The 14,305-nt window shown below is 43.0% G+C and overlaps 1 protein-coding gene across 1 annotated transcript in view; it reads right to left on the bottom strand.

Annotated features, from left to right (window-relative positions):
- Window positions 1–6,170, bottom strand: part of SOX5 (SRY-box transcription factor 5) — a 583,674-nt gene extending 577,504 nt beyond the window's left edge. Inside the window, exon 1 of the mRNA XM_038741985.1 lies at window positions 6,096–6,170. Within this exon, the coding sequence (XP_038597913.1) occupies window positions 6,096–6,133 (38 nt within the window). The 5' untranslated portion in view covers window positions 6,134–6,170. The remainder of the gene's footprint in view (window positions 1–6,095) is intronic.
- Window positions 6,171–14,305: the final 8,135 nt, after the last annotated feature.

Raw genomic sequence — 14,305 nt, 5'->3', positions numbered from 1 at the left:
TAGATATAAAGAAAAATGACAAGCGGGTCTTCTGACGTGCTACGGATCGAGCCATAAGGAAAATCTTTGTGTGGCAAGACCAAAGTAAAGTTAAAACACCACAGATATAAGTGACAAGAATAATGTTTCTCTGGAAAGATTAAATAAATCTGGAAACCATGAGGTCCAGTTTGGGATCCACTGAATGTTCAAAGCTGATTTCAAATGTCTAAGAACAGTCACAGCTTGTTTTTAATTTTACTTCTGCCGTGCTTTATGGGCAAAAAGTCATTATGCCACCTTGTAACAGATTAATTACTCTCAAGCTGGGTGACAAAAGGGCATAATGACCGGAAAATGTTACAGAAGAAAAAAAGCCAAAGCCCCTCAACGAGTTGATCCAGAAACCTGGACAATCCACAAGAAGTGCAAACTGGCAGCATCCAAGCCGGGTTCATATTTGGGTTTTTTTGTTGTGTTTGTTTTTTTAAACCACCTGTCCTAAAACGACATTGTTTATGCTAATTATCTTTGTTGATGCCACAATTCTGTTTGTTTACTCCATTCTTTTAAAATACCATATCCCTATAAACAGCTCTCACCAGAATTCTTCTAAAATTCTGTTTCGATCTGGCCCTTCTCACAGCCCAAGGAACAGAATCGAGCTCTAGGAGGAAGATGCCAGAGGTCCGGGACCAATGTTAAGTCCCTGACTCCTCTGCTTGGCGAAAGCCCACTGGACTTACTGGGAATGACTTTCAATCCCAGGAGGGAAAGGTGACAGAGGAGAGGTCGAAGAGTTGCTCCGCCTGAACTGCCGGAGGTGGAGACGGCCCGATCCCCCCGAGGAGATTCGAATGCTTTGGGATGGGAAGGGAAGAGACAGCACCTTGGGAGCGGTGGAGTTTTGCTCCTCTAGACTGGATTATGAAAAAAAGCAGAGCTGCAGGAGGATGTGCGGCAAAATCCCTCCACCTTCCATGTCAGACCTGTTGTCAGGCCCCGAATGATGTAAAGGAGATGTCAGGAAAATATTCCTCGGGATGAACTCAACTCCAGAAAATTGTAGCCCAGGCTAATTTCTTACTGTTTTAAACACATTCCTTTTGGTCCTAAAGGTGGAAAAAAAAGATTTGGACCACTTTGGAGCCCCCGCCCCAATACGCTACCTATTCTAAACTCAACTCCAAAGCAAAAAAGTTGTCATTTAAAAACAACAGCAATGTGCAATTGGGAAAGAGAAAAAAAACTTTGCTTTCACTTAGGAAGTTGGCTATTCCACACACAATTCCCATTTGTGAGGAGGTTCTCCATTTGTGGATCACATTCTGGGAAGAAATTTTTGCTTCTTTCTCTATTCTACAACACTTTGATAGTTGCAGTTTTGCCTTTATGTAAGATGGGGCCACAGGTCCTTATGGGTTAGTATTTGTCTAGTGGTTCAATTCGAACCCAACCGAATCAGAATGATCAAACCCAAAACTGAAAGAAACTCACCCACTCTTACTTATCGAACTGTCTGCGCAGAGAAAAACCCTCCAACCTCTAATGTGTATTTGCCACACTCCCGGGAATCATCAGTTAGCTTCAAAACGGACAGTGGGAGGAGTGCAAATTATAATGACACTTTATCCATGGATGTCATTCTGTGCTCTAAATCTATTAAAGATTTAATCCATTGGTAACAGTTTCCAGATGTGAGGAAGAGTAATATGCTGAAACCAAATTTTAATATGTGCTTCTCGGGCGCAATAGTTCCCGAGTTAAAAAGCGCCGAGGGCATCTTACGCATACGGCTCTGGAGAACGTGGGTGAAGATCTTGACCCACTGAGGAAAAGAAAGATCTTCACGATTCAAACCCAACTCAACTTCCTGCCTGGTAAAAACCACCCAACATCGCTTCCTACGCTAACCTTTCAATCGATCTGGACGATAAGTCCGAGTCAGGTCCTTCGCGCATTCCCTCAGTTGACTTCTCGAGGATAAAGCTGTGTGTCTCACCAACATCTCATCTCGGCTGCTTACCAAGTACCAAGTCGGGGTCTCACTTCCTGCAAATAGCCAATTATTGAGAAGGCAATTAAAATCGATAATCTGGTCCAGTTAATTCCTCCTTGCCGAAGCCTCAAACCTATCGCTCATGAAGACAACCGACCAGATAACATATAGCCCTAGGCTCAGTCTCTCTTTGGGAGGACGATCATTAGAAAACTGCAACTTTTCCTTCATTCTCTTGGACTTTCACTTTTTTTAGGTTTTCTTCCCCTAAATCAGTGGTGGTTGTAAAATATTATACAGAAAAAAATAATAATCCAGGAAGGAGAAGCTGTAGTAGCAATGGCCAGGCTACCTGTAAGTTGAAGGCAAGCATTTTAGGGAATGGTCTCTAAAGAATGTAAACTGATTTATTCTTGCATCCAAGAACCAGAGAGCTTTTTCTTCTAAAAATTCACAGCACTAATGGCATGTGGCAAATTTTCCAAAGATCAATTTCAAAGGAAATACATTGAAAAAATACAGTTAGCTGCCTTAGAAGAAAACAATCCATTAATCAGGGTTGTAAGACCCGCCCACACGAATTTGGGGGATCCTGAAATGTTTCAGGCAGAACAGCAGCTAAGTTTATTTTTTTTTCCCCTATTTCCCAACTTTTTCTTATTTAGAGCATCCGGTAGGATAGCTGAGATAAGGTGGTACAGGATGGAAAAGTGTACCACTTACATACCCCTTCCTTTAATCCTCCTAAAATATTAACATACCCTTTCTTTCTAAGCCACCACGAACCCACACATTCAGTCTTTATGCTTAATTAAGCCACCAGGAGAATTCAAGTGGCGTGAGGAAGTAACTTAGTTGCAAACTAAATATGCACAAGGGATTCGATTACAGAAAATTATTTTACCTCTTGCTCATTAATCAATCTGATAGTAAAACTTTAGGGTCATGCTTCTCCTTCTTCTTCACATTCTAAATATAGTGTCCTTAAAGTATTGCAGAATCCCCTTCTGTATTCATATTTGGTTTTGTGTGAACTTTGTGAAAATGGTTGGGATTTGGGGAATTTTTTTTGGCCGAGAATCGAGTCTTATGATTCCTGTAGGTCTTTGGTCCTATCCAGAATGCATCTTTTAAGTCACCTCGGTAGTCACAAAGATCTGATCGATCCCCAGATTGCTTCCATTCTTGATTTATCAGAGAAAGCCGGCTACATTGCTTAACCTTGAATGACAGTTGTTCAGAGCCAATTCAAGTTGCTGTTATCTCTAAGTACGGAATCGGTTGTGGAAGCGTTTTGAGCACGTTAACTAACCATTTCCATCTCTCGGATTCAGGGTACGGACACCCGGTGAAGAAAACCTTTCTGGAAATATGCTCCAGTTTAGACGTGGACTAATAAATTCTAAGGACTTTTTAACATTGTCTGACCGAGATGTGGTCGGTAGTCCCAATGGGTGGTCACCAGGATGTTCCGGATATAGCTCCCCGGTAGGACAAGCGGACAAATCTGAGAAAATGAAACTCGGGCAACTTTATTTCGTGCAATGAAGATCCGAACCTACGCGGGGACAAAATTGAAAAGGTTTTCACCACGGGTTCATAGTACTCCTTGAATGGAAATGAAGAGATGACAGGTGGATACCAGCAATGTTTTAAAAAAATTGGCAAGCTGAAAGCCATTTGGCTGTAGAAAGTACAAAAGAGCTCAAAGAGGAGAGAAGCACAAATTGAGCCTTCAGGCTCATGAGGTGCATTATCTGAGCATCCATCCGCCAGCCTCTGGATGAATGTAAATATCCAATACTGTGACTACGTTATATATATGGGAAGAAGGTACCTAGAGACAGATTAGAACAGTGCTTTGCACATAGTAAGTGCTTAATAAATGCCATCATTATTATTAATTATTATTCACCCACACTCGCTATGTAAATAAATGACATCGATTCATAGAGATTGGGGTTCATCCTATCAATGGTCAGTCACCTCAGGCAAATAAGGTATATTAATTTCATTATGGGATAGCTTTAAAAACTATCTCAGTCATTAATATTGCCTGCTTCACACAGCCACCTCAGTCCTATTGATTAATCACTTTCTTATTTATAACCAATCAGGTACAAAGTGTGCCTTTGAGTTGCAAATGCCGGAGAGACAATGCAAGAGGCTTCTAGTTTCAGACTAGTAGAAAAGTTTCTCTCTCGAAGAAACCTTTTGTAAAAATACACAGGCATTTCATAACAAGAAAGTTGGAGCCTCACTAAAGAAATATAATTTAGCTTTTGTTACGTGTTCCTTCCTTATGTAAGGTTGATTTACGATCAGACTTGCCCATCACATGTAGAGAATCAACTTCATAAAGTATGAATAGTCTGGTTTACCTGATACTTCCATACACCACCCAAAATTGCTATTATAGAGTAATTCATGGCTACAAGCATCAACTGCTTTTTGAGGTTTTGAAGATAACATCTCTATGGACTAAGGAAATTTTGCTTATGAAGGAAAGAAATCTCACTAAAACTGTCATAAGGGAAATGAAAAATGCTCAACCAAAAAAAATCCTAAACCCTTACAAAGTTAAAAAAAAATCACTGAGGTTATCTGGAGATGGCAAACTTCACTGGAAAAATGAGGACCCGGTATATTAAAGTATTATTTTAAAAATCTCCTCCTCAATCTCGCATTCAGCTCCTAAATTCATCATCTTGTTAAATTCTATTTGCCTAATGTTTCTTTTCCCTCTTCCAGGGTGCACTTATTTCTCTGACTTTTAAAATGTTTTAATCTTGGCCTTTTTTCTTTTGCCTTTTCATATCAAATTCAGTCAATTGAGAGATGAACAGCTTGACTTAGCATATTTTTATCCAGCTGGTCTAGCACCTAGCTTGCATTGCATAGATACAACAAATGTTTACACAGAAGGTAGCTTTCATGAAAATAGGAGGGATAAAATGCTATATATCAAGCATCCTGTCTGCTTGAGACTTTTTTTTTTTTCATTCACTACCCAAAACCTGAAAAGTTTCCACTCTTTTTCAAGGAGAACAGGACTCTTTATCAGGCAAGGGAAGACATAGCAAACATTTTTAACAAAGTGTATATACACCTTTTAATTAAAATGACTACCTAGATATACTAGAAACAAGTACCCATCTGAAGAAGTTTCAACACATCATTTAGCAGTGACCAGTGAATTCCCAAGCCATGAAATCTATAATTTTAGACAGTCGTGGGGGGGGAACCTTCATAAATCAAAATTGAGCTTTCGACGAGCCAACGCGAAAGGTGGCCGCTAAAACTTAAAACACCGTCGCCAGAGTTTCACTTTTTTCGCTACTTAAAGACCAATCTGAGGATGGACTGTGGTGATTACTTAACCAAAAAAAGGAAAAAAAAATCCCTCCTCACTTGGAACAACAAAAGATCATGTGCTCTCGTTAGAGCACCGTCCAAAGTTTGGCAAAAGAATCGCACTTGGAGTTAAACCTTTCATCTGGACCACCAAATTTCTCCTGTCACACCCAAAATTGTGCCCAAGAGAAATGATTGACATTCGAATATTCTGCTTGGGGAGATGGAAGGGGAGGTGGCGGGGGGAGGTGAAGAGAGGGAAAGAAAGGTAGAGGGACAGGGAGGGCAAAGGGGGAGAGAGTGGGATATAAGCAGAAGGGAAGAAGAGGGAAAAAGAGGGAAAGGGAGATTGAGTGACCGAGGCGAGAGGGACAGAGAAGGACCCAGGGGGTGGCGGTTAGTGACAGAGGAGAAAGACGGAGAGAGGAAAACACACGTACGATCCCGATGGCAATGTCCGTTCACATCTCCAGTCCACACCTAACCCTGAAAATCATCAGCCGGCCACCCGATCGAAGGACATTGCGGATCCCTTCAATCCGATCCAGTGAACATCCCCGACAAAACCATGGAGTCACATGCAGATAAGGGAAGGTGAAGATTCATCTCAACCGTGCTAGGGTGGGGGGTGTGGGGGGAGAGAGAGGGGGACATGGGGGGAGGATCACCTTGCAACTACTCAGTGTCTGCTGTAAAAAGAGAGAGTTGCACTTTTAATATGGGTAAGGGGAAAAAAAAAAACACAGAACAAAACTCAACTCACCTTTCAAACTCCTGAGGTAAATCAGGGTCAGTAAGCATGCTGGAAAAGCACAGTTTCCCTTTGTCACAGCAGCCACCTATGATCGCCTCCAACTGAACCTGTCAAGTGAGTCCAAACCTTCTACACCAATTGATTTTCTCTCTCTCTCCCTCTTTCTCTCTCTCTCTCCCTCTCTCTCCCTGTGAGCTAGGGACTCCTTGACCAATCTCTTAAAGGGGTAGCACACTTAACAGCAGCCCTTATAAATAAAGAGAGCTCCCCCCCTCCACAGCTGAGAAGCACGCCGCCGCTAGCAAAGCACTAGCCCAACTCCGGGCTCCCGTCCTTTCTTTTTTAATTCTATCCTCCAGTCATCACGAAATGGGAGAAGTCAACTTGGTTAGTGCCTTCCCCTAGAAAACACACAATCAAACACACACACGCATACACAAATACCCGGACACCCAACCCTAATTGAGAGAAAATGCCTTCCCTGCAAATCAAAAGAGAAAGAGGATACTATCAGGAGCCGGATTTAACTAATTAATACACTCGTTTTTTTAATATAGGAAGAAAACAAAAAACTTACACGTAAGAGTAGTTTCTAACCTGACCGTTCTTATTCCTTTTCCCCTTCCCATATCACTCCTCTTTAAGACTCTTTCCTTTTGCGCGCACAGACTCACGAAAAAAAAAATGCAACAATCAGGCATTGTTCTGGGGGAAGAAAAGCAACTTTGACAGATTGAAATATAGCAGAGGCCCCTTCAAGGAAACCTGTAAACAACTTGTCACTCACTCTGTCGGTCTCACTGTTCGCTCTTGCTTTCCACAAAGTGGTGCAAACGCCCTTGCCACACAACCAAAGTTTCTCCAGCTCCAAACTCCAGAAAACAGCAATGCTGTGTAGAAGGAAGACAGATGTCCTTATGCCAAAACGACATGCACAGAACCAATCAATCCCCACCCCCCCCACCCCCTCCGCCACAACACCTCTTCAAAAATAACAGTAATAACAGCAACTTTCCTTCCCCCCGGCCTTCTCCTTTTGTGGCAAAGAAAAAAAAAATGGAAAAAAGAGAGAGTCCCTTAGCTGTGGATCTCTTTAATTTCCTCTGCCCAGACAGCCCACAGATAACAAGGTGGACAAACTATGGTTTTACAGTGTCTAAGACGACTGGCAGGCTACAGCCTCCATAGCGGTTCCAATTATCTAGATAAAAATCTGGCAGACGAGGAGGGTAATCAGGTAATGTACCTTTGACACGAAATGACAGAGGGGCGCAGGCACAAACACACACAACCACACTTGTACACAGACACACAAGCAGAGACTCTGACTGCCCCAATACCCTGCAGCATCTGGCCAGAGAGTAAGGGCATACTCACCAACACAAGACAGTGTGTGTTCACAGTGTCATATTCTGTCTCTCTCTCTCTCTCTCTCTCTCACACACACACACACACACACACACACACACACACACACACACAGGGAGGGTACATTCTGCACAAAAGACTACATTACACACAGAGTCCGCCCCAATAAGGGAAAAGAAGAAGAAGGAGGAAAAAAAAAAAAAGCTTCCATTGTTGAGAGGGCAGGTCAGTTGATTAGATTTTCTGTGGAGAATTCCACGAGGAAATTCCCTTCAAAGCCGAAGTGATTAACTGGGGGCTATTCTGGAAACGGAGCAGACAATGGCTCAATAGTCTTCCACAACCAATGTCCAGGCTGGCACTGAACTCACTTTAAAAAAAAAAAATAAAAGCCAGACTCCCTGTTCCTTTCCCCCTCCTCCTTCATCCCCCATTCCCATCCACTCCAAGCAACTTCCCCTCCCAATTCCTTTTATTTTGCAGCTGGACAACATTAAGGGCCTTTAAAACCACAAGGGTTGACCTCACAGAGGTTTGATTAGATCCTACTTTTTTTTCTCTCTCTCTCCTGGCGACAGACAGACAGCAAGTTTACTTTGTGAGATATACACAAGCACACACACGAACACACATCCCCGACAGTGGCTCACCCTCCTTCGACCATCGGAAGTGGGGACTTAAATTTTTTTTTGGATTTGAGCCGCGGATAGGGCTGGCGATACGAACAGAATAATTAAGGTGCGTCAATGGGGTTGTGCTTTTCTCAGAGCATTCTCTCCCCCAACCCAAGGAAAGACAGCAAAATAAATGTATCCAGATCCAGAGTTAACTAAAGTCCAACTGACATCTTGAACTTCAATATGCTGTGATAGTGTGAAGATATTAAGAAAACAAAAAAGGGTAAAAATTTCTGACCTTCATAATTAGAAAGGTTCATATAGGATATTGCCTTTACATGTTTTGGGGGGAAAAAAGGCAGGATTGCTCACAATTACTTTGTGCTGATTAGCGTCAATGTTATTAGTGTCTGGGAGTCAGAAGGATCTGGGTTCTAATCCCAGCTCTGCCACAAGTGCGTTGTGTGAACTTGGGAGAAGCAGCGTGGTTCAGTGGAAAGAGCACGGGTTTGGGAGTCAGAGGTCATGGGTTCAAATCCCAGTTCCACCACTTGTCAGCTGTGTGACTTTGGGCAAGTCACTTAACTTCTCCGAGCTTCAGTTACCTCATCTCTAAAGTGGGGATTAAGACTGCGAGCCCAACGTGGGACAACCTAATTACACTGTATCCCCCCAGCTCTCAGAACAGTGCGTCGCACATAGTAAGCACTTAACAAATGCCATCATTATCATCATCAGTCTGGTAGATAATTAGGCTAAGACACATTCTCCATCCCTAAGGAACTTCTCCCCTCTGAGGGTCACACCTGGAGAGTTTCCAGTCCTCTACCAGTCTTGGCTCTGGGAGGGAGAGTGAAGCAGAGGCCTACCCATTCCATGCCTAGCTTGGCCAGTGGCTAGCGAGTGGCAGGCCATTTGTCACAAGCCAAAAAGTCCAGGGTGGAGACTCTACATTATTGCATTGAAGGTGGCGATGCTAAACCACTTCCTGATTTTTACCAAGAAACCTCAATGGATCCACTACGATTGCAGATGGAGAGCAGCGCGTTCTGGGAGAGATGTGTCCGTGGTGTCACTATGGGTCGGAAAAGACTTGACGGCATAACACTAGATGACAAGGAACTTCTAAATCAACAGATGATGAAGCAATGTCAAACCTAGAAAAGGGTTAGTTTATTTTTTCCAAGACCCAAGTGAGTAGAGAAGAAAAAAAGACACACATCCACGATTACAATTATTTTTCAAAGACCTTCAGGACTTCCTAATTTTCTTTTCAAGAATTGCCTAGGCACCAACCCGAATAAATTATCAGCGTGGTCCATGGTGGCTTAGCGGAAAGAGCCGGGGCTTTGGAGTCAGAGGTCATGAGTTCAAATCCCAGCTCCACCACTTGTCAGCTGTGTGACTTTGGGCAAGTCTTAGAGAAGCAGCATGGCTCAATGGAAAGAGCATGGGCTTTGGAGTCAGAGGTCGTGGGTTCGAATACATGTCTGCTGTGTGACCTTGGGCAAATCAGTTAACTTCTCAGAGCCTCAGTTACCTCATCTGTAAAATGGGGATGATGACTGTGAGCCCCGCGTGGGACAACCTGATCACCTTGTATCCCCCCAGCGCTTAGAACAGTGCTTTGCACATAGTAAGCGCTTAACAAATGCCATTATTATTATTATTATTATTATTATTACTTAACTTCTCTATGCCTCAGTTACCTCATTTGTACAATGGGGATTAAGACTGTGAGCCCCACGTGGGACAACCTGATCACCTTGTAACCTCCCCAGCACTTAGAACAGTGCTTTGCACGTAGTAAGTGCTTAATAAATGCCATCATTATTATTATTATTAGCAAGGAGAAGAATCCGAGGCACAAGTTTTAAGTGATTGACAAAAATTAACGAGCAGTGGCAGATTCAGAATAGGAGGGAAAAAACCGTGGTAGTTGAAAGTGCTTACAATCGGCCAGGGGCTAATCTAAACATTAAGGTAGATACAGGATAAACAGTTGAAACACAATCCCTACCCCACAAAGGGCAAGCAGTGTGGTCTAATGGAAAGTGCGCAGGAATGGGAGTTAGAGGATCTGAGTTCTAATCTCAGGATAGCCACTATTTTTTTCATGGTATTTCCTAAGCGCCTACTAACCCGTGCTAACCTCTGGAGCAGTTACAAGCCAAAGAGGTTGGACACAGTCCCTGTCTCACGTGGGGCTCATAGTCCGAGTCCCCATTTTACAGATGAGGTAACTGAGGAACAGAAAAGTTAAGTGATTTGAAGGAGGTCACACAGCAGACAAGTGACAGAGCCAGGATTAGAATGCAGATCTTCCTCACCTGCCCGCTGTGAGACCTCAGGCAAGTGACTGAATGACTCTGGGCCTCAGTTTCCTCATCTCCAAATGTTCTCCTGCACCTGTATATATGTATATATGTTTGTACGTATTTATTACTCTATTTATTTATTTATTTTACTTGTACATATCTATTCTATTTATTTTATTTTGTTAGTATGTTTGGTTTTGTTCTCCGTCTCCCCCTTTTAGACTGTGAGTCCACTGTTGGGTGGGGACTGTCTCTATATGTTGCCAACTTGGACTTCCCGAGCACTTAGTACAGTGCTCTGCACACAGTAAGCGCTCAATAAATACGATTGATTGATTGATTGATTGATTGATTCTCCCTCCACCTGAGACTGTGAACCCAAGTGGGAGAAGGACCAAGTACAGCCGTAGCCAGCAATTAATATCTGATTACTTGATGACCTCATATCTATCCCAGCACTTATAACGGTGCCTGGCACATAGTAAGTGCTTTAGCAGTGTGGCTCAGTGGAAAGAGCATGGGCTTGGGAGTCAGAGGTTGTGGGTTCCAATCCCGGCTCCACCACTTATCTGCTGTGTGACCCTGGGCAAGCTACTTAACTTCTCTGAGCCTCAGTTACCTCATCTGGGAAATGGGGATTAAGACTGTGAGCCCCACGTCAGACAATGTGATCACCTTGAATGTGCCCCGGCACTTAGAACAATGCTTTGCATATAGTAAGTGCTTAACAAATGCCATTATTATTTGCAGTGTGGCTGAGTGGAAAGAGCACGGATTTGGGAGTCAGAGGTCGTGGGATCCAATCCCGCCTCCACAACTTGTCTGCTGTGTGACCTTGGGCAAGCCACTTAACTTCTCTGTGCCTCAGTTACCTCAACTGTAAAATGGGGATTAAAACTGCAAGCCCCCCATGGGACAATCTAATTACTTTGCATCTACCTCAGTTCTTAGAACAGTGCTTGGCACGTAGTAAGTGCTTGACAAATATCATATTATTATTATTATTATTATTAAACAAATACCGTTATTATTATTATTATTATTATTATTATCAATACAGTGCTTGAAACATAGTAAACCCTCAACACATACTATGATTACCATTATTCAAACTCAAAATCTAATGGGGATGGAAAACATTTAAACCCCATTTCACAGAAGAGTAAACTGAAGTGCTAATAAATCAAGTGATTCGCCCAAGGTCATTCATTGAGCAAGTCGCAAGCGAAGCAGCGTGGCTCAGTGGAAAGAGCCCGGGCTTTGGAGTCAGAGGTCATGGGTTCAAATCCCTGTTCCTCCACTTGTCCACTGTGTGACCTTGGGAAAGTCCCTTCACTTCTCTGTGCTTCAATTACCTCATCTGTAAAATGGGGATTAAGACTGTGAGCCCCCCATGGGACAACCTGATCACCTTGTAACCTCCCCAGCTCTTAGAACAGTGCTTTTCACATAGTAAGCACTTAACAAATACCATCATTATTATCATTATTATTAAGTGGCATAGCTGGTTTGAAACCAGGCATCCTGATCCCGGTACTAGGCTCTTGTCCCTAGTTCATCAAAGTCTCCTTATGTCTAATCACTGCTCTTTGCACCCGACAATGATGTGCAAACTTTTTAAATCCCCTGATCCCTCTGACCATCCATGACTTCACTCTGCCCCTAATTAAGCTTTCCTCAAAGGTAGGGATCACTTCTTAGATATGTTTTCCACACAGCTCAGTGCTCTTCACCAGGACGTTCTTAATACAGACTTTTGATTCTGATAAAAATCATTTTGTGCCCATCCCAAAATCTGTATTATCACTATTATTATTATTATTATTATTATTATTATTGTATTATTAAGCCCCCTCTCAGGATGGAATTCCCGGTCCTCTACCAGTCTTGGATGAGGGAGGGAGAGTGAAGCAGAGGCCTGTCCATGCCATGCCTTGCTTGCCCAGTGGCTAGCGAGTGGCAGGCCATCTGCTAGAATTCAAAACTCTCCCGTGCTGGGCAGTAAGCGGCCCGGGAGAGAGTCCAGGGCAGAGACTCGAGTCAATCACATGGAAGGCGGCGATTGTATACCTCTTCCCGATTTTTCCCAGCAAAACTCTGTGGATCCACTACCAGAACATTGCCAGATGGAGAGTGGGGCCTTCTGGGAGAGATGTGTCCATGGTGACACCATGGGTCGGAGATGACCCGACGGCATAAGACAAGACAAGATTTGTTAAGCACTTACTATGTCCCAGGAGCTGTTCAAAGTACTGGGGTAGATACTAGATAATTAGGTTGTCAATACTGCTAGAGAAGCAGTGTGGCTCAGTGGAAAGACCACGGGCTTGGGAACCAGAGGTCATGGGTTCTAGTCCCGGCTCCGCCACTTGTCAGCTGTGTGACTTTGGGCAAGTCACTTCACTTCTCTGGGCTTCAGTTACCTCATCTGTAAAATGGGCCCTGCTGAGAGCTCACCTCCTCCAAGAGGCCTTCCCAGACTGAGCCCCTTCTTTCCTCTCCCCCTCGTCCCCCTCTCCATCCCCCCGTCTTACCTCCTTCCCTCCCCCAGCACATGGAACAGTGCTTCACACAAAGTAAGTGCTTAACAAATGCCATTATTATTATTATTAGTAATTCATTCATTCATTCGTTCAATCATATTTATTGAGTGCTTACTGTGTGCAGAGCACTGCACTAAGTGCTTGGGAAGTACAAGTTGGCAACATATAGAGACGGGCCCTACCCAACAGCAGGCTCACAGTCTAGAAGGGGGAGACAGACAACAAAAGACATATTAACAAAATAAAATAAATAGAATAAATATGTACAAATAAAATAGAGTAATAAATACGTACAAACATATCATCATCATCATCAATCGTATTTATTGAGCACTTACTGTGTGCAGAGCACTGTACTAAGCGCTTGGGAAGTACAAGTTGGCAACATATAGAGACAGTCCCTACCCAACAGTGGGCTCACAGTCTAAAAGGGGGAGACAGAGAACAAAACCAAACATACTAACAAAATAAAATAAATAGAATAGACATGTACAAGTAAAATAAATAAATAAATAAATAGAGTAATAAATATGTACAAACATATATACATATATACAGGTGCTGTGGGGAGGGGAAGGAGGTAAGGCAGGGGGGTGGGGAGGGGGAGGAGAGGGAGAGGAAGGAGGGGGCTCAGTCTGGTATCTGGTAATAATGGTATTTGCTATTTGCTTACTACCTTCCAGGTACAGTACTAGGCTCTGGGGTGTATACAAGCAAATTGGATTGGACGCAGTCCCTGTTCCATATAGGGCTCACAGTCTTAATCCCTATTTTGGAGGTGAAAGAACTGAAGTAAAGAGAAGTGAAGTGCTTTGCCCAAGGTCACACAGCAGATAAGTGAAGATCAGGATGAGAACCCTTGCCCTTCTAACTTTCATGCCCCAGGTCTATCTATTAGGCCGCACTCCTTCTCGGCATGGACTAGTTGATATACTTTCTAATGCATAAACAGCCAAATTCCTGAGATGATTAAAAGAATGAAAGCTTAGGAACCTATAAGAAAGAAAAGACAAATGCAGAGAAGGTAATGATGATTACTATTAATCAGCCAATCGATCAATGATAATTATTGAACCCATTCTGTGTGCAGAGCCCTGAACTAAGTGCTTGGGGAAGCCCCTCGTGATACGAGGACTATGTCCAACCCAATTGTTTAGTGCAGTGCCTGACACATAGTAAGAATTTAACAAATACCACAATTATCATTATTGTTGCTATCATTGTTATTATTAAATGCCATGAAAAACAAACATTAAAAAACCCTCTGTGTCTCAGTTTCCACATTTGTAAAATGGAGATGAAATATTTCTTCTTCTTCTTTCTTAAATTATGAGCCCCCACGTGGGACAGGGACCGTCTGAGCTGATAATCTT

Source organism: Tachyglossus aculeatus, chromosome 2 (genome assembly GCF_015852505.1).
Source record: "Tachyglossus aculeatus isolate mTacAcu1 chromosome 2, mTacAcu1.pri, whole genome shotgun sequence".
Taxonomy (NCBI): domain Eukaryota; kingdom Metazoa; phylum Chordata; class Mammalia; order Monotremata; family Tachyglossidae; genus Tachyglossus; species Tachyglossus aculeatus.
Note: the sequence above shows the minus strand (reverse complement) of the source record. Positions and strands in the feature narration are given on the sequence as shown.